Below are 20,778 nucleotides of genomic sequence, written 5' to 3'. Positions count from 1 at the left end.
AAATTCCGAATAATTTACAGTGCCGAAAACTAAGTTCAAACATGTTATTTTCACGTATGCAATAATCTGTTTTCGGCACTGTAAATTATTCGGAATTTTCTGAAAATTTCCAAGATGCTCTAAATAACTACAATATACACGGTCATAAAAAAAAAATCGCACCGAAAACTAATCAAAGGTTGAGAAACACAAAAAAGCTCTACAGAGAGTTCTTTTTTAGAGCCAAAAGAGCCCTACCAAATAATTACCCTATTTAGTATATATATATAAATAAATGCATTAAAAAAAAAAAAATTCAAATTTGACCGTGAATAGGAAGGAGTGGGGATAGGAGAGAAATGTGATTTGAGGAGGAAAGAGTGATGAAAATTGAGAGGTGAATTGGATAGGGACAAAAATATGATGTTGTGATCCATACATCATATGATATAGCTGTCTTGGGTTGTTGGTCGGTATGGTTGAGATTTGAGAGTCAGTTAAGTTATGCTGACCTCACCCATTACCTTTTTTTTTTCTTTACTCTCTCTCTCTTCCCTTCCCGAGGCCACTTGCATAGTAATGATACTGTGCGCACGTGCTCATTGGATTTTGTTAAGATCGATGATTAAGGGGTTATTTGGTACGAGAGGATCGAGGAGTTAATAGATTTTATATTATTGAAAAAGTTAAAAATAGTGAATACCATTGTTTGTAAACTTCATTACTTATATTAGATTGTGCATTAAAATTTTATCTATATTTATTAGGGAAATTATTTTTTGTGTTAATTAGAAATCAGTTAATTTTTTATATTTTTATAAAATTAAAATATAATATTATATTTTTTATTGAAATAATTTATAATATAATCACAAATAATAAATGATATTTAAAAAAAATTACTATTTTTAAATTATAATTTATAAATAATTTTATGCACGAAATAAATTATAAAAAAATTAAAAAAAATAAAGTTATTAAATACTAGAATAAAGTATAATTTTAAATAATACAACAATGTATTTATTTTATTTTTGGTTGTATTTAATTTGTTATTTTAAACTAAACTAATAATATAAAAACTTTATATATCAACTAGGGCTGAGTATCGGTGAGTTTGAGTGGTTTTTCTCTATTTTAAAATCCAGATTTTGATTTTCGGTTCGGATTGGTACGATCTAAAAACCGACCGACCTACTTACAACACCAAAAAAAATCAATCGATTTAGACCGCGGTTTGGTCGGTTAAAACCGCCCAAACCGAACTTGATTTTTTTTTTTTTTAAATAATTTTTAAGGAAATTTAATTTTTAAAAAATATAGATTATTAGAATCCATTTTTTTAGTTTTTTTTTTTAATATGAAATTGATTTATTTAATTTGTTAACTTAAAGATGTTAACTTTATGATTTGAAAATCTAAATACATTGTTACAATGTTATATCTACAAATTTGGAACTTAACCATATTCGATCGATTTCGGTTTGTACGGTCGGTTTGCGACCAACTTATAAACCGACCGATTTAATATCGATTTTCGCCAAGGCGGTTTCAGCAGTTTTCGGTTTCGTCGGTTTCGGTTTTTTCAGTGTTCGGGCAGTCAGTTTGAGTGATTTTTTGAATTTTTTGCTCAGCCCTAATATCAACTTTTTTAAATAAACAAACATTATTTATCATTTTATAATTAGTGTATATATGTTTTTATATTATAAGAATTTTTATTTTATAAATAATAATAATAATTTTATAGTGTTTCACATTTCTATGAATCTAATAACTACCTGTACATGGAAGTTTTACTTGAACCCAGAATAAAAAAAAGTTAAATTGGAGTTCAGTTTCTCGGGTTAGAAAAGTTCAAACCCACTACCAAACTACAGGAAAATAAGTCTACAACGACGACTTTTGTCATCGCTGTAGATTCAGAAGTCGTTGCCAAAACGGTGACGATGTAGGTCAGTATGTGTAGCGACCTATAGCGAGGACAAAACGCAGTCCTCATGGTAGGGTTTTGCTACAGCGACAATATGTTGGTCGCAATAGGAAATCTTTTTTTTTTGTTGCTAAATTGTGATATTGCAACGACATGTCGTCGCTGTAAGTGGTTGCGGAATTTAAATTTAAAAAACTCCTACAGCGACCACATGTCGTCGTTGTAGGTCCATGGACCGCCAACATTTACAGCAATTTATCATTGTATAGTGTTTGGGTTTATATACTTGCAACGACGACATATCGTCTCTGTAGGGTCACGAAATCTCAGATTTTTCGTGTTCGCGAGCACCTTACACAACGACATGTTGTCCCTGTAGGTTTATATATATTTTTTAATTTAATTAATTACATTAATTAAAATTTATTTAATAAAATATTAAATATGAATTAAATAATAAAACTAATTTATTAATTAAATAATATTGTTCAACTTAGTACAAGCACAAGTAGTATAGTCTCCAAAATGTAAAAAGCAACACAAAATATTAATAAATTTAAAAGAATAATATAACCAAACTAAATGTCATCTAAATTAATCCCAAAGTTGTCATCATCGTTGGGCTGTTGTGGTGGTTGTGGCTGCTGTGGTGGAAATTGGCCCGAGTTTGGAAAGTTCGCCGTCATGGACTGTATCATATTCATGTCTAAGTTCACAAGCTGAAATTGTGGAGTTGACTGTTTGGATTTGTAGCTTGCATAAATTGTTACATTTGTTGGAAGTTGTTGTTCTGGGTCATAATGGCTTGACTGAAGTGTTGAACCATGGATTGGAAAACCTTAGCTGGTACCCTTGGAGGACTAACTGTGGTGGACCTAAATGGTGATGCATTTTACTGTGAAGATGATCTGGTGGTGCCTGAGGCAAAGGTACTAGTGCCCTTTAACTTACGTCTAATACCTCGATTGTGGTCACGACGTTGACCAAGTACCTTTGAGACAACTTGTGTCTTATCAACATAGGCACCTACTGCTGAAGATTCAGATTGAGATTGGGATTGTGCCTGGACTTCTTACTGCAAGACATCCTGCAGTTTAGAAATAAGACAATTAATACATAATATAATTAAATAATAAACATATATACAAAACTTATAAAGTTACTTACATATGCATCCTTAGCATTCGTGTTCACCCATCCACATGTCAGATGATTGTGCATGTCATGGAACGTATCAATAATGTTAGGCAGTTCCTTAGTCTGAAGATTCATCTTTCAAAAACAAAATATAACAAGCTATCAGTTAAATATTGAAATTATTATTAAGATAACTAAAAATATTTCAAATTATCTACATATTTTTATTTACCTTCTTAAATCGAGTTGAAACATAAGAGGTCGATCCATGGAGTCCTGGATACTTCTGTTTTGCTCTGTTGGCAGCATTTGCCTTTGAGCGTGCCATGAAGTGTGGAGTGGTGAAAATGTTAACCAACTTCTTCCAACTCTTGTTGTCCATGTCCTCCGGTGGATTCTTTCTGGCTATCTCGATATCATCACACCCTTCATGTGTCATCGAAGTGTTTTTTCTTGTGACATTTTCTATCCTTATAGCGATCCTGAAACTCTCGCTCAATCACAGTCTCTATCAGTTGCCACTCAAGGAGAGCTCGGGGAAGAATGAAAAATTTCTTCAAAAAATATTAAAACTTATTAGAATTTTGAAATTATAAAAAAAAAAAAATCACCTTTATTTGGTAATAATTTAATGATGATTTTTCGATACAAAATCGATGGTGTTTCGATGCTTTTGCGATGCAATCATGAAAACTTGATTTTTAGCCAAAATGATATTTTTTTTATGCAAAATCGATAGTGTTTCAATGCTCTTGTGATGCAATCATGAAACTTGATTTTTTGCCAAAATGATGTTTTTTCGATGCAAATTCGACGATGTTTCAATACTTTTGCGGTGTAATCATGAAAATTTGATTTTTGACCAAAACGATATTTTTTCGATGCAAAATTGATGGTGTTTCGATGAAAAATTGATGATGTTTCGATGCTTTTGCAATGCAATCATGAAAATTTGATTTTTGCCCAAAACGATGTTTTTTCGATGCAAAATCGATAAAAATTTCGATGCTTTACATTGAAATATGATGAAAACTTTGGAGGTTCATATATTTTTCACTCAAATGTCTGTTTTAGATGATTCTTTTTTTTTTTTTTTTTTAAATTTTGATATTTTTTCAAGATCTACAAGATTAGAATGAGAGAGAGAGAGAGTGGGAGTGTGAGAGAATGAGAGACGTTAGAAAGAGAGCTCACACTAAGAGAGAGAGAGAGAGAGAGAGAGGATTTGAATGACATTAGTATTTTTGTCCAAAATATAATATAGACACAACTTTATATTGGCATAATTTTTTTTTTTTTAAATTTTGGTATTTTTTCAAAATCTACAATATTAGAATGAGAGAGAGTGAGAGTATGAGAGAATGAGAGATGTTAGAAAGAGAACTCACACTAAGAGAGAGAGTGTTTGAATGACATTAGTATTTTTGTCCAAAATATAATATGGACACAATTTTATATCGGCATATTAAAAAATGTCAGTATAATGCATAGTATATTAAATTTCCCAATGAAGATTTATATTGATAGAGATTTATTACACATTATTTATTTATTTTGTGGGAGAGATTTAGTACACATTGACTGCGTATAAATAAAGAGAATCACACCATATATAGCATTAACCATGTTCGTCATTATAACATGAGAACCCTCCTTATTATATTTCTAGATCGTGTTGTCAGATCATATTTCTTTTTAGAAAAAGACAAACTTCAAGAAGAATTTTTATTTATGTTCTCTCTTATCTGTATAAAAAATTTGAAAGAGATAATTTATAATTAATTATACAGCAAGTTAACCTAGTTTTATTTGATTTTTTTTTTTTTGTATTTTTAATTTTTTATATCTTCTTAATTATAATTTATTAGGGTTTTTAACATTTATTCTTTTATTTATATTCATTATAATTACTTAAAAAACATATCACATCATCTTTTCTAAATTCAATATATATAATTAGCAAAATAGTTAATAATAATACTTAAAATTAATTAGGGATGTAAATTTTTACTCGGGAGTGACTCGTTTTTTAAACTATAATCTTAATCGGAATAAATCAATGAAAAAAATAAATGAAAGTATAATATTGAAAAATGAGAATCATTGAGAATCATAAATATTTTATTTTATTTACATAATTTGGAAAGACAATAGAAATATTTTAATTTGACTAAATTATTTTTTATAGAATATATATTTTTTAAAGAGAAGATATTGTGAGGATAAAATTGACTTTTAATTCTTAATAATAAAAAAATAAAATTCATTATTCATAATGTGATTACTTAAGAAAATAAGATGAGAAATATTCTTATTATTTTCTCCCAAATTCATGTGGGCCATAAAATATTTATAATGCTAAATTAAAGTAAGAAGAAATTATATTTTATACGAGATTTTTAATAGTGTGAAAAAATATAGCTTTGTTTTAAAATAAAAAGTTAATCTATGACTCTTTTTAAGAATTTTCACTTTTATGAGTTTATTTCCCCATATTTTTACATAAAAGTTGGTTTATGCTATAGTTTTACTCTTAATCAAGTTTTATTAATTTGGAAGGATATGTTTGTAATTTGATTATTATTTTTTAGATTATTTGTTTTTTTATTACTAATTTTATATTAAAATTTTCTTTGGTTGTTTTGCAATTTTTTTTTTTTGTAATATGAATTGTTTTTAAAATTATTTTTTATTTATTATAAATTATTTTTCTTTTTTTTTAGATTGTACGTTTTTTTTCAAATCCTGAGTAAGGTAACTAGTTACTCAATTGATCTTTAACAGTTATGTAAAAAAAATCCTAGAGCTAGGTTAAATAACATGTACCATGAGGAGTAACTAGTTATCCTGAGACAAGTAACTTTCTGCCATAAGAGGGGTAACCAAGTACCATAAGAAGGGTAATGGGTTACTCATATTAAATATGAAAATAAACATCAAATTTGAAGGAAAAATATGAATAATACTTTCATTAAAAAAATAAGAAAAAGTAACTATGATTTTAGTAACATAGGTAACCAGTTACTATAAAGAACCCATAAATATACACACATCATAACGTGAAGGTAACTGGTTACACCCAGAAATATACACACAAAGAACTTGAAGGTAACCAGTTACTCATTCACGTTTTCATTTTTTTTATTAGTTTTATTTCCAAATTTTGGTGTTCCTATAAGTGTTACAATAAAAAGAAAATGTTGAAAAAATTGATTTGAATTTTTTACATATAGTAGAAAAAACTATAAAAAAAATTACAATAATAAAAGATAATAAATAAAAAATAGTAAAATAATTATGTAATGTTAAAATATATGTGTGAAAAAAAAGAAAATGGAATGAGAAAATAATAAGTACAAAAATGAAAAAAAAAACAAAAGAAATGATGAAGGAAAAAAATTGATGAATAAATAAAAATAAAAATAAGAAGAAAAAGAAAAATAATGGAAAAATGAAAAGAAAAAAATATGAATGAAAAAATTGGTAGAAAAAATGAAAAAATTGAAGAAGAAAAAAAGAAATAAAGAAAAAAGCTCATATGTGTGAAAACAGGAAAAAAATGGAAGGAGAAAATAATAAATTCAAATATGTAGAAAAAAGAAAATGAAAAAAAAAGAAAGAAAACTTAAAAAATATGAACAAAAAAAACAATTAAATGAATAAAAAATAAATAAATAAATAAAAATGAAACGAAGAAGAAGAATAATGAAAAAATAGAAAGAAAAAAAAGATGAAAAATTGGTAGAAAAAAAAAAGAAAAAAAAGATGAAAAAATAAGTAATAAAAAAAGAAAAAAATAACTGATAAAATAATAAAAAAATGAAGGAAAAAATTAAAAAAAAAAAAGAATAAAATTATATTCAAAATCAAATAAAACATAACTATGATAAAAAAAAGAGTAGTATTCTCGTATTTTAGTTAGCTACTACTTATATTTTTTATATTTTAAAAAAATATATAATTCTTATATTTTTGTCTATTATTAATATAAAAATCATATTTTTTAAAAATTTGATAAAGTAAACAAATGAAAGATGTGGATTATTATAACGCATATGATCCCATAAATGAGGAATGTTAAACATGCTATAAATGAGGAAGGGGACTGACTATTACCTATCCCAAATGTTGATGATACTTCCAGCCTTAACGACATCCATAAATTTTTATTTATTTATATGTTTTTTATATATTTACTTTTATAGTATATTAGTAATTTCTTAAAGATTTTATATTTTATTTTATATAATATTTTGAATTTTTAATATAATATAATATTTTAAATTTTATAGTTGTTTTTTTAATAAATAGGTAAAATACAGAGATGAAATTGAAAACGGAAATTAAAATAATTAATGATGACGGACAAGCACTCTTGACCAATTCTCTGCTTTGTTTCCATCGCTTGATACGATATCATTAAATTTGAAAGAAAAAAATAACTTTACTCGTTTATGTATTATATGAAGAAAAAAATTAAAATTATTTTCTTCACATTAATTTTTTTAACTCAACCTAGCAAGCACTTTATCCCTCAATTGTAGTGTCGTTTTCAATTCGATCCCTCCGTACCAAATTATTATTGTTGCCTACAAATTAATAATTTATCAAGTTTTTTTTAAGGAATAATTTATTAAATATTTAATAAAGGTAATTAATTTTTTTTACAAAAGCAAAGTACATTAAATGAAAATAAAAAAGGATTCTTTTTTTTTTTACTAGAGCTTTCGAAGTTTCATTTTTTCTTCATCTTTTCTTCTCGATCAGGAGTACCAGCTTCGTTCATACGGCTGGTCATGCTTGGGCGAGAGAATGTTTCTGCAGATTGAGTTGGTGGGGTTGAGCATGAAATGTAGTTGTTTTGGTTCTTCTACTTCTTTTGTTTGGTTTGATATAATTCTATGGAGGTAGACAAGTGGTAGCAGATTTGAAACTATCTTTATTGGGTGGTTGATTTCTATTTTTGTTTTGTTGTTTTTTGGCCTAGTTTTGTTGGCTCTATTTAAATTTTAAAATAATGATGAGTTTCAACTACTCTCCTGTTAGATTAGCAGTTATAATAGTGGGAGATGATGATTTTGATTCTTATTAGATGGTTGGTGGTTCTTCGATTTGCGAAAATCGCTTCTTTAGGGGTCTCAATTTTTCTGTCAGATTTAGGGATTCCTCTATTTCTATTGGCCTTATGTTACGTGGCATTTTGATATCTGCTATTTGGTGTCGGGACTTATGAACATGGTTGGTCGTTATTTTATTTTCCTTATTCCTTGTTTGAATAATGAAGTTGTTATTTACTGTCTTCTACTGGAAGATTATTGGTTGATAGCCATTGTTGGGGTTGATCTATACCAATTTGGAAAGGAAACATAGTTTACTTCACACTCGCTTGATTGCTTGTGGCTAATTAGACCTTTAGTTGAATTTTCTGCTAGGGTTTTCCTTCTATTGATTATTGTAAACGATTCGATATGCCTATGTTAGTTGATTTTGCTTTATGAATATTTTTTTTTGTGATGGACTATGTACGATTGACTTATTAATGAATATTTGATTTATTTTTGTAAAAAAGTAATAATTATGAATATGTCAAAAAAATATAAGAAAGAGATGTAACTTATTTAATAATTAATAGAATTCCAAGTTTGAATTCAAAAAATGATTTGAGTTTCGGGCCATTCCAAGTTACTTCATTATCAACCCAAAGGCCTGTTTTGCTAAATGATGAGCTAAAATGTTACCTTGTCTAGGTAGGTGAGAAAGTCTAACCATAGGAAAGAAAGACAATGAAATTCTAATTCAATGAATTAGATCATACTAAGGGTAATGCTTGCCGTATTTTATCTTCTATTTCGAAACTTAACCCAAAAGTACATTCTTCTTACACTTCCACCTAACCGACCTTGGAGTTCCCTAACTGGTGGGGACACCGCAACATCACCCGCGGGTAACAATAAATTCTTCTCCATAATGCAAATTTCGCCGTTGCTTCATAATCTATTTCCTTCCTACCTTGAGCCTTCTTCTTCATTCATATATAATATAAAGAGAAGCAAATTTTGGCTTTCAGATTTCAATCCTCTCTGACCGGTCTTTGAGCTCTTGCAGAGATTTCAATATTTAAAAAAAAAATGGCTTCTTCCATCAATATCTCATCCCCTTCTACAACTACTATCTCGCGCCCCCAGTAAGTTTTTTTATCCTTTTATCCGTTAATCATGGAGTTTTTTATGGCTTATATGTTTCGTGTCTTTCTTTTTCGTTAAACCCCATCTGGGTTTTTCATTTCTATTGGGATTTCTTAGTTGCAATCTGTTTTTCGAGCCTTTAATGTTTATTCTTTTAACAGAATTTGGTCATGAAAGTTTTTGTGGTGTTTACTTGTTCTTATTTGCATATTGTGTAGCTCTCTTTTCTGATATATAAACCCAGAATATGTTTCTTTTGTGATCATGTTATTTTTTTTTTATCTAAATTGTAAATGGAAGGTTGGTTTTTCTTATATTGGTCAGAGTATCAGATCCAATTCAACTAGTTTATTCAGCAAAGCAGGTCTAAGTTTGACAATGGTTATTAAAACTTTGAGTTAAGAAACCTGGGATTATTCGGTGGGGAGGATGGTTTTGGAGAAAATTGTTGAAAAGAAAAAATATACACTAGCATATTATTTCTCTCAAGTTTGTTTCATTTTGGAGCAAGTACGAAGTAGAATAGAAACACGAACACAGGACACCATAAAGCAGACTTTTTCATTTGTATTTGATTTACAATCATGCTTTTGATAGCGTATTCATTGGAGAACTTGACCAAATAGACCTCTCTTTGATGCTTCCTTATAAATTTGAGCAATGGAGATTCAGTTCTGGCATGATATATGCCTATGTTGGGATTGGTTTACCCTGGCTTTTATCTTTTTCCTTTGTCATTGGTCAGAGTTCCTGTGTAATAGGATATGAAATCTAAATTCCAAAAGGCATCACTACAAGGACATTGTATTGGCATGTTTGTCTGATTTCTACATGTTTGGGTTGACATATGTTATTGTTACACTCAGCCGTAAACAGTAATGTTTTAAAGATAAGTTTTTTTTGTGGGATGGAGTGAAGTTTTTGGCTTTTTATGGGATTTACTTCTTCGGTTATTTTTCTCATCAAAGGAAATTGGTTTCTCTAGCAAAAGGCGAAAGAATAACTGTGCTCATTGCTTGGCTAAAAGACATTTTTCCATTTTTTTTTCTCTTTGTCTTGGTTTGAGATGACTTATTGTTCTCCTCTTTTTGTTGTTCCATAATTTATTTCCTGAATGACATTGGTCTCTTTTTATATTTGTCATATCCTGGATAGCTCTTAACTGGAGTGTTTGCTTTCACATTTTTTCTTGTAATTTATAAATTACTGGTTGCCTTAGTAACTTTTATGTTTAGACAATAACATTTGTGATCATTCTTTTCCTGTTGAAGTAACTCTCCTATAAAAAAAATTGCGTATCTTACCTTATCTTACATGATTTCTACCTTTTGTAGAGCAAGCAAAAATTTCAAATTGTTTAGTGGATTGCACGCTCAAAATGTATACTTTGCAAATGGTTATACCTCCAATTTCTCCATGGTCCGGCTGGGTGGTAAAGTGTCATTTAGTAATAAAAGTTCCGGGGTGACCAGAGCTACATTGGTATCTGGAGAGGGTGATCTTTTGGCTTATACTAATGGAAAAAAAATTCTGCAAGATAGTACTCTTCTTGGTGATCAATCTGTCGGGATTGAGATGCAGCCTGATGCAGTTTCATTTGGAGCACTTTCAGCAGATACTGCTCCAACAAGTAGCGGTTTTTCTGATGACAATGATGAATTTGATCTGGATCGTCCTACAGCAGGTTTTGCTTCCATCCCAGAGGCCATTGAAGACATTCGTCAAGGAAAGGTGAGGATTGGTTTGCACATTATACTGTTAAAGCTTCTATATTGCAGTAACTTCTGTTTCACCATTTATTTTCACTTTTATATAACTAATTTAAATTTGGAAATACAGATTGTAGTGGTTGTGGATGACGAGGACAGAGAAAATGAAGGAGATCTCATAATGGCTGCGGAATTGGCAACACCAGAGGCTATGGCTTTCATTGTAAAGTATGGAACTGGCATAGTTTGCGTCAGCATGCAAGGAGAAGATCTGGAGAGGTTGCAAATTCCTTTGATGGTACACCAAAAGGAGAATGATGAGAAACTTTGTACTGCATTCACTGTTACTGTGGTATGTATTCTTATCTGAAGTTTAAATTTTGAAACAATGACAAAATTTTCATTCATGATTAGCTTTTCTTCTTAGGAGTGTCAGATGAGAATTTGGTAGTTAATATTTTTTCGTTAGGATGCAGTCTCTAAATTAATGATGGAGAAAACTCTTTGGGAAGCATACATGAATGATCTCAAGAAAATAATTACTGTATCTGTTAAAGCAATTATTTTGTTGTATTAACATACTATATTTTATCTTTTTCCAATATCTAATTATCTTTTGATGTTTCTCATTACCTATTTTAGCTCTTTACGTGTTTCTTTTTTTGTATGAATGACTTATTTTTTTTTCTTTTTGTAGGATGCAAAACATGGTACAAGCACAGGAGTTTCAGCTCGTGATAGGGCAACAACAGTATTGGCTCTTGCTTCCAGGGATTCTAAACCTGACGACTTCAATCGACCAGGCCATATTTTCCCACTGAAATACCGGGAAGGTGGTGTTCTGAAACGGGCTGGACATACAGAAGCTTCTGTTGATCTTGCTGTGCTAGCTGGTTTGAACCCTGTTGCAGTTCTTTGTGAGGTTGTGGATGATGATGGTTCCATGGCTAGATTACCAAAGCTTCGTGAGTTTGCAGCGAGGGAGAACTTGAAGATTGTATCTATTGCTGATTTAATAAGGTAAAGTTATTACCTCACTTGTTCAGAAGTGCACCTTCATTTAAACAAAGAGCAGATTTTCTTGACCTGGATTTTGTATTTGTTGTACGTAAATGGACCAACAACCTCCAATGCATTTAGAGTTTAGTGATTACTAACTACAATATTTTAATATCATTGACTGGCATCAACATTAGAATAACATAAAGAGACAATTTTTTACAAGTATTTCTTACATAATTTTCCTTAGACAGTTCATGTAGTAGCCTGTTAGTTTTGATGGACTTATGTTCAATGCTTATAGTTGCCTGCCATTAAATCAATAGCCTATTTTCTACATGCTGATTAGTTTGCAGGAGTGGGTTAATATGAAGGCTTTACAAAATTAACAAAATTGCATTTTATATATCTAAATTAGTACATTCAACTAAATTTCAAATAGCTTTAGGACTGCTTTGTTGGGGATTTTGAAGAAAGTTGTTAGTGAACTTAATGTCCTTTTTCCTTTCCCCCCTTGAGTCTAATGAAAGATTGAAGATAATGATGTTTGGTTTCTATTACTTTAATACTTTGGTCTTTCTCACAATATTTTCTTTACGGGTGTAGTGTAACATATCCTCCATGTTATATTAAATAAAGGAATGAAGATAGACTACATTGGTCGTGAGACGACAAGTTGTAATTCTTTAGAAGACTGGCATTTACATCGCAAAATGCTCTCAGAATGATAGACTATTTGTGTGGTCCCTCCCTGATATGTCATACATAGGTTACAATGATGTGAAAAATAATATATTAAAACAAGTCCTGTCTAAAACACTACTTTTGCAGATTATTTCTTGTTCTTTTGTTGATAGTATATTTATTCTAATAATTTGGTTCAATTTTGGCAGATATAGAAGGAAGAGAGATAAATTAATCGTGCGTTCTGCGGCAGCACCGATACCGACAATGTGGGGACCATTCACATCTTACTGCTATAGATCTATCTTAGATGGGATTGAACATATTGCAATGGTTAAGGTGAGAAATATTTGCCTTGTAACAAATCTTTGTTTTTGCCTTGCACACAAAATAGGAATTCATTGGAGGCTTATTAACTCAGCTTGATATTTTCCATTAACATCCCCAAGACTGCTTAATGTTCATATCCTCAACCAAAACTTTTGCTTGTGAAAGAAATTAGTAGTGTTTATTCCTGCGCTAGGATGACAGTCTCACTCATTCAAAATTTGATTGTTTGAATTAAAAATAATAGCCTTACCAGATAATGTTCATGTTCTAACTAATTTTGTTATATAACCAGGGTGACATTGGGGATGGACAAGATGTTCTAGTAAGAGTGCACTCAGAATGTCTTACGGGAGACATATTCGGATCAGCGAGATGTGACTGTGGGAACCAGCTAGCACTTGCAATGCAACAAATTGAGGCTGCCGGGAGGGGCGTCTTAGTGTACCTCCGAGGACATGAAGGAAGGGGCATCGGATTGGGTCACAAACTCAATGCTTATAACCTTCAAGACAAAGGACGTGATACAGTGGAAGCCAATGAAGAGCTAGGATTGCCAGTTGACTCACGTGAATATGGCATTGGTGCACAGGTAACTCTAATTCCTAGTAAAATATCCTACCAAAGGGTTATTGTACTCACTTCTGTTGTTGCTGTGAAATGTTACTTCACTGGTTCTCCTAAAAAATCCTAAACATTTTATTGCTCTTGGATTAGAAAAGGAAACTTCAAGCTTGCCTTGATTATGTTGTCTGAAGTCACAACATTGAAACTCTGACAAGTTCATAAAAGTAACTTTTTTTTTCTTCTTTGAATAATGCAGATATTAAGAGATCTGGGTGTTCGCACAATGAAGCTTATGACAAATAACCCTGCAAAGTACATTGGCCTCAAAGGTTATGGCTTGGCTGTTGTGGGAAGAGTCCCATTGTTAAGTTTGATTACAAAAGAGAACAAGAGATACTTGGAGACTAAACGAGCTAAAATGGGCCATGTCTACGGGTTTGAGCGCAACGATCGCTTGATCAACATTAATAACACCAATGGTAAGCAGGGTGTGGAAAGTCCATCGGATGCTGTCTCTAACTCATAAGCTCTTAGTGCTCTCTATTCAAAGAACACATCTCAGTTGTGAGATACAGAGAGCTATATAACTTGACAGAAAGGTGATGACATGATATTGTTACCATTAGTTGTTCCAATTCAATTTATTTTTACACTCAGATTTCACCTAAGAATATGATTAAAATTTTTGCTTAGTGCAAATGTTCTAAGAATGCCTTCTCATTTAAAAGATATATTTATGTAAGAGAATATCAATAATGGAAATTCAGATCATCTTGTATTGTTCATTGTGACTTTTTGGGTCCTCTTGATAGATGAAATTAAAGTAAAGAAAAGATATGAGAATTAATCCATCTGTGTTGTGATCATTGAAGTTTTTATTTAGGCCAGTGGTTGAGATTGTTTATCTTCACCAGCAAGGCTGTCTTCAAAATAATTTTGATGATTTCTCTTCTTTTTGATTTCATCATGAGAATTCATTTGGCTTTTTCTCACTCTAGTTTGAATTCATGCTGATTTTTGTAAGATTATTCTGGAGAGAATAAACAAGAGGAAGAAACTCCGATGCACTTGCAATCACTAAAAAACAATATTGTAATTGGAATTAAAAAAAAATAGAAAGGAAAATGAACATGAAGGATTATTGTATAAATCAAACTAGATTTTGATAGTTGCTAGAACATTTCAATTCTGATATCATTTTAAGATTGTAAATTTTAATAAATTTTTAAGAAGAGAAATATAATACACCATAAGTAAATACCAATCGCGAATTATAATAAACTCATTATGCATGAAAAACTGATCATGTTACTTTAAATAAAATTGGACTTAATTAATTTTATTAGAATACGGTAGTCCACGTAAAATAAATGTAAAAAGATTGAGTCATTAATAAGAATACATGTAACTTTATTAATTACTAATTTGTTTTTAAATAGAGTTGCACAATTCTTGTCAATTTTGAGGTCATTTATTTTTAAAAAAAATTTCATTAACTTTTTGTAATTTAGGGATCTAGATTTGTGGGGTTCTAACACCATAAGAACTAATCAACTAGCTAAGTTGTCATCTCAACTAATTTGTTGGGTGGCCTTACCAATATAAAAGTACAAGCTAAATAACAACTATTGAGTAGTAGTAGTAGTACTACTATGTATAATAGTACTTTTTAAATAATACCATAATTAGCTCGACATGTTGGCTGACAAAGTATAGACTTTCCAGGTCAATAACTCTTCTCAAGTTTACTCTTTTATAAAGCTTAGGTAGACAAGACAAGTAAACGCATAACCATACAATTCGTCAACCTTAGCCAACATGGATCATGAGCCTAAGAATAAACTTCCATAATGTACCACTCACTCACTACCACACAATCACATTTTCCCAAAATTATGAGTATTGGTATAGACCACATTTCTGTCGATCGACCTTCATTTATTATAATATCAAACATTTAAAATAATTAAATTTAGCAATGTATAATATAAGATAAGATAAGATAACACCTTTGGTATTTTAATTCAACAAACATCACTGTAACAATTTAATGAGAATTTAGTATTTTTTTCTTTTTGCCACCAAACAATTAAATGGCAAATTTAATTCCATTCCAGACCCACTTCAATTTCGCTACCAGGGAGATAGGGGTGTAGACACATATGAGCTGTTAAAAATCAATAAATGAAGTAAAAATGGGACCCACTAAAAATAAATCTTACCAAAACTTTTTTACTAAACAAAGATTGGGTACTATATTCTTATTATAAAGAAACCAAACCTAATAACAAGAATGTTGTTATTTGACACCTTAAAGTGTCCAACACCACATGAAGTGATACCATATAATTGGTTAGTGATATCTCATAATATTTATCAAATTCAAATATAAGAGGTCCGATATTGGATTGTACTAATAACAGTACGCTACATCTTTGTGATATTAAGCACAAATGATGCCCCTTAACAATTCTCTAATAACAAACACCCCATCTTTGAAGTTTAGAAATTGAAAAGCACTAAAGTAATTAATATTGCTCACCACTAATGTGTAGTCATTGGCAACAATAAAAAGTACATAATGTGTTTATTTGATGGTCAAACTAATCGATCCCCATACTTGATGCTATAAATATATATATATATATAATTGTATGAATCACTTGTAAATAATCAATAATTAACAATGTATAATCTATCAACATATAGGTTTTCTCCATTAAAATTAATGATATAAGTTAAGTAAAATGTGTTGTTTCACTTAAGAAAATTGGGTAGAATTAGACTAAAACACGAGTCTGGTGGAGTTTATCGAAGAGGAAGGGGTTCAATAGAGCTCATTGAGGATAAAATCTCAGAGCTCATCAAATAAAGAAGCTTAGAAGAAACTCAATGAAGATTAGAGCTCGGAAGGAGCTCAACAAAGATAAGAGCCTGGAAGAACTCATTGAAAAAATGAGCTTGGAAGTGTAGATAAAGAGCTCAGGATGAGCTCGTCAGAGAGAAGAGCTTTAAAGAGTTTATTTAGTAGAATAGAGTTTGATAGAACTCATTTGAAGAGAAGAGCTCGAAAAAACATAATGTATGAACTCTATTTTTGATTAAAAATATTGTTTATTTAGCTCAATGAGTATAAAGATTGATAAATTGCTTTGTAATTGAGCTAAGAGCTCAATTTGAATGAAGAGAAAAGAAACGGGAAATAAATTTAGAAATAAATGACACGTGCACCAATCAAAATAAGTCTTATTTACTATTTTTCTCATTAATTTTTCTATAAATAGTAGGCAAATGACTCATTTTGAGGAACTTGAATCATTTTACTACTTTTAATTGTTGGATTTAGAAGTAAGCCATGAACTGACTTGAGCATCAAGTATCAGAGTACCTTTTTTATAGGTACCGTATTTGGTTCATTCTTTTAATTTATATGAAGAACACATTAAAAAAAAATTGATCAAGTAATGTGTGATCGGAGGCAACATCTACGTTAACAATTCAGTGAAAAATATCTTTATTAATTTAGAATGTTATCGTTATAGGAGATTTTAGACTTGAACAATCTACACATAATAACTATTAGTATGCGATATATAAAAAAGATGTAAAACATAGAAAAAAGATACTCGGAAAGATCACTAAATTTTATTGGATATATAAGTTTTGAATTTATATATTATAGATATAAATAAACAAGTCTCATAGTATGAATGAAGACAATTTTTTTCGAATAAACATATAAAAATATTGTGTTTCTCTTAATAAATGTGTCAATGTTTATTGCAGACAATGTTGGATTCTTTTGTCGCTCTAATTCGTCTTCTCTTCTTCCACCCAGTCATCCGCACATACACCAAGAAATAAGTATTGTACCAGTCATTTCACCATACTCATTTTTGAGATTCACTATTGTTAAATTTTCACAAACCACCAATTATTTTTTTATGTGTATGCTCTAGTTTACATACATGTGAAAGTTATAACCCATTATATAGTTTAGAGCGGTCATCCGGGACGTTTTTGTGAAATTAAGAATAATTTAAGATAACAAAAATAGAGATCAAATTTCTATTTTTATTACAAGCAATATTTTGTCAATTGTTTTAGATTTTATTTTTGATTTCTTAAATTATTTGAAATTTCATGAAAACATGCACAATCAATATCGTCCTATAAAAAAACTAAAATTATATAACTTCCACACTCATGTAAATTGGATAGTGCAGCCATACCCCGAATTATATATAGCTAAAATTTGCAATAAATGTATATGTTTATACTCTTCAAGTGACGAGAAACTTATTAGGTTTGAGATTTTGACCTCTTTCCTTCATTTGTAATACCTTATTATCTTCAATAATTTTTATAGGGAATTTGAACCCGTGGCATCTTCAATGGGCTCTTATTGCCAAAAATATATATTAATGCATTTTTATTATTTATGATATTATATATATATATATATAATGGATGAAAATAATAAAGTAATGATAGTTGGATTATGATAATGTATACACCAACCATTATTGGAACAGGTGAAGTTAGTGGGCAGAATCCGGAAACAAACTATTCGTATATATCTTCATTATTAATTCTTGATTTGATATACCAAATGGATTCAGTTCCCTTCATTGCCTACTCAATCATCATCACTATTCACTCTCCCAAAAAGCTCGTAACCATGAATTCAACAGCACACTAGTCTCAATGATCATATTCTTTTCTTAGTTTTAGCCCTTACATTAATCAATGTACACTTAAATAAATACACTACTCTCACCCTCAAAACTATTCATAACTAACTTCATCACCTTCTTCTTCAATGGCTGGCTCAAACTCATCAACCTCAAAAGCTTTGACTCTCATTGGTCTAATGCTGATCGTAACCGCCATGGCGCAGTCTCCGGCACCTTCTCCCATGAAATCGCCTGCTGGAAGTACTTCTCCGACATTGGTTTCGCCGGAGAGTGCCTCGTCTCCTATGACAGAGGATTATTATTCTTCGTCTAACATCTCTGATTCACCGGCTGAAGCGCCTGAACCGTCAGAGAACGGCGCCGTTTGGAACCGATTTGGAGGGTTTATGGGTGTTTTTGGTCTTGGTGTGGTAGTGGTCTTCGTTTAGGTAGTTTAATGATTTAGTTATTATAAGTAAAGTGTCAGTAAACGACCAGTTTTGACTAATCCTGACCGTTATTATTGTGTTGGACTCTACAAATGGTCAGATCTATGGTGTGACTTTACTTGCAAAGTGTTATGGAACTAACAAAAAAAAAATGTTATGGATTGATGTTGTGTTATGGTTTTTAATGTTATGAATTGATCTACTTGTACTTTTTCATTAATTGATCAATGATGTAGTTTGAATGAAATTAATTAACACGGTTTAAGTTTATTAGTGTTTAAAAAGAAATACAGTATATAATATGGAGTCTTCAACCTTTGCCTAAAATTTTCAGTACGTTGATTCAATAGCACACATTAACATTATATACAACAAATGATCCAAACAATAATATATAGCACATATTATGGCATGTGTCATTACTAAGTACACAAACACTTTTTAAACTCATAATTTTAACATTGGTGTCATAAATACCGACGTAAGTATATCTTATATCCAAGCATTGTGCCAAGTACGTACGCAGTTTCTCAATAATATTTTTATATATATATATATAACGATGTAAAGAGACGACCAATTCCTAGTACCATTACTCTGTCAAAATTGTAACTTAGTGATATTTGTGTTCTGGTCAAAATCTTGCACATGAATTTTCCATGCTTGTGAACTTCACACTGTTGATGTTGATCACTGTTAGCTAACACAATTTATTGGCTAAACCAATGACATAAATGCGTTCTTCCATGGAATGAGTAGAAAAAAAAAACATAAGGAGTGTACGTGCAAATAACTCTACGATGCTTAAGTCAGCACAATGTTCCTTCCCTCAATCCTCAATCTTAACAAACTTTAACTGGTTCAAAGTGTTGGGGGATTTTATGTCCTAATTAAAACTCAATTTCTTTGTAATCTCATTTTATTATCTATAAAAGAATATAAATTAATTTTTGACTTGGTCAATTACTTTGCTCACATATTTTATTTTCATGATTATTTGTTTAATATAAACTTCTATTAAATCCCAAGCATATAGCTAATCATGTTTATAGTGACTATAACATCTTGTATAACCAAGACCGTTACATTGTGTGTTTAAAATAGTGCAAGACTTGCAAATCAAGTCATTTGAATAAAGATGTGATCCTAAAGTCATAATCAAGTTAGGGTTAAAAGATTTTGGTCATAAACAGATAAGTTTCAATAAAATAAATGTTTAGTACATGGGATCCTAAAAATAGGGTTTAAATGACAAACTTACAAACTTCCAAAAGTTATATACAATCAAGGCCACTCTAATGACAAAATACACATTTTAGGTTTCTGTCCCTGTACAATCCCTTGGCCGTGATGGACGAGCAGCTGACAATGTACACCTTGCCCCCAGATCTCTCTAACTCATGGTTGATCCATCTTACCCTTACCTTTACCTGCACCACGTAGCACCTGTGAGCCAAGGCCCAGCAAGAAAACCATAACAGCATAACATAATCAATAATTCACAAGACAGTTAACCAGATATTCCGCAAGCCATAGCAGACATATAATCAGTGATGACGGTCAATGAATCACAAGCCAATCATCCAGGTAGTCAACAAGCCATAAGCATTAGATTAACAATAGTAAACATATTTATACTCAACAGTTTATCACAATCATCATACAATACTCAAGGTCGACACCCTTAGGCCGCACCCTCTATCTAACCCACTGACTCTGGCTCGCTTAGGCTGAGTTCAGTGCTTATCTAGCTGACCCTAGCTCACAGTGGCCAAGCCACGTCCTGTGCGCAAATTATTAGCCCCAGCTCTCTTAGGTCGTTTATTTCAAGCTCACATGGCATATCACAATCACACAACATTTGTATTAAAATACAGGGAATCTCAGTCATAACACAACCACACAAGGGTACACTTTTCTTACCTTTAATTCCGAGCGGAGAAAAATGAAATGGTTCCGAGCACAATCTTAAGCCCCAAGCTTTGGCGATAAACCTAGTCACAATGTCTAATGGGTAATTTGTTAATTTCTAATCCAAATAAATACTTAGGAAACAGAAACTAGCCTCCGGGACCTCAATTTCTAAACCGGGTAGTAGAAATTGTCTCAAATGCCTAGGTTCGAACCCCCGAG

The 20,778-nt window shown here is 30.7% G+C and overlaps 1 protein-coding gene across 1 annotated transcript; it reads left to right on the top strand.

Moving 5' to 3' along the window:
- Positions 1–9,073: 9,073 nt before the first annotated feature.
- On the top strand, positions 9,074–14,371 carry LOC133781958 (bifunctional riboflavin biosynthesis protein RIBA 1, chloroplastic). Its single transcript, XM_062221083.1, has 7 exons — positions 9,074–9,233; positions 10,569–10,965; positions 11,074–11,295; positions 11,641–11,963; positions 12,836–12,965; positions 13,249–13,545; positions 13,777–14,371. Exons 1-7 carry the CDS (start codon positions 9,178–9,180, stop codon positions 14,044–14,046), a joined length of 1,695 nt encoding a protein of 564 aa, XP_062077067.1. The 5' UTR covers positions 9,074–9,177; the 3' UTR covers positions 14,047–14,371.
- Positions 14,372–20,778: the final 6,407 nt, after the last annotated feature.

Source organism: Humulus lupulus, chromosome 6, assembly GCF_963169125.1.
Source record: "Humulus lupulus chromosome 6, drHumLupu1.1, whole genome shotgun sequence".
Classification (NCBI taxonomy): domain Eukaryota; kingdom Viridiplantae; phylum Streptophyta; class Magnoliopsida; order Rosales; family Cannabaceae; genus Humulus; species Humulus lupulus.
Note: the sequence above shows the minus strand (reverse complement) of the source record. Positions and strands in the feature narration are given on the sequence as shown.

Bases quoted from the DNA above. Each gene is read 5' to 3' on its own strand.
- LOC133781958 (XM_062221083.1), top strand. From the start codon at position 9,178: ATGGCTTCTTCCATCAATATCTCATCCCCTTCTACAACTACTATCTCG. The intron at 11,296-11,640 runs GTATGTATTCTT...TTCTTTTTGTAG, and splicing joins CTGCATTCACTGTTACTGTG to GATGCAAAACATGGTACAAG. The intron at 11,964-12,835 runs GTAAAGTTATTA...CAATTTTGGCAG, and splicing joins TCTATTGCTGATTTAATAAG to ATATAGAAGGAAGAGAGATA.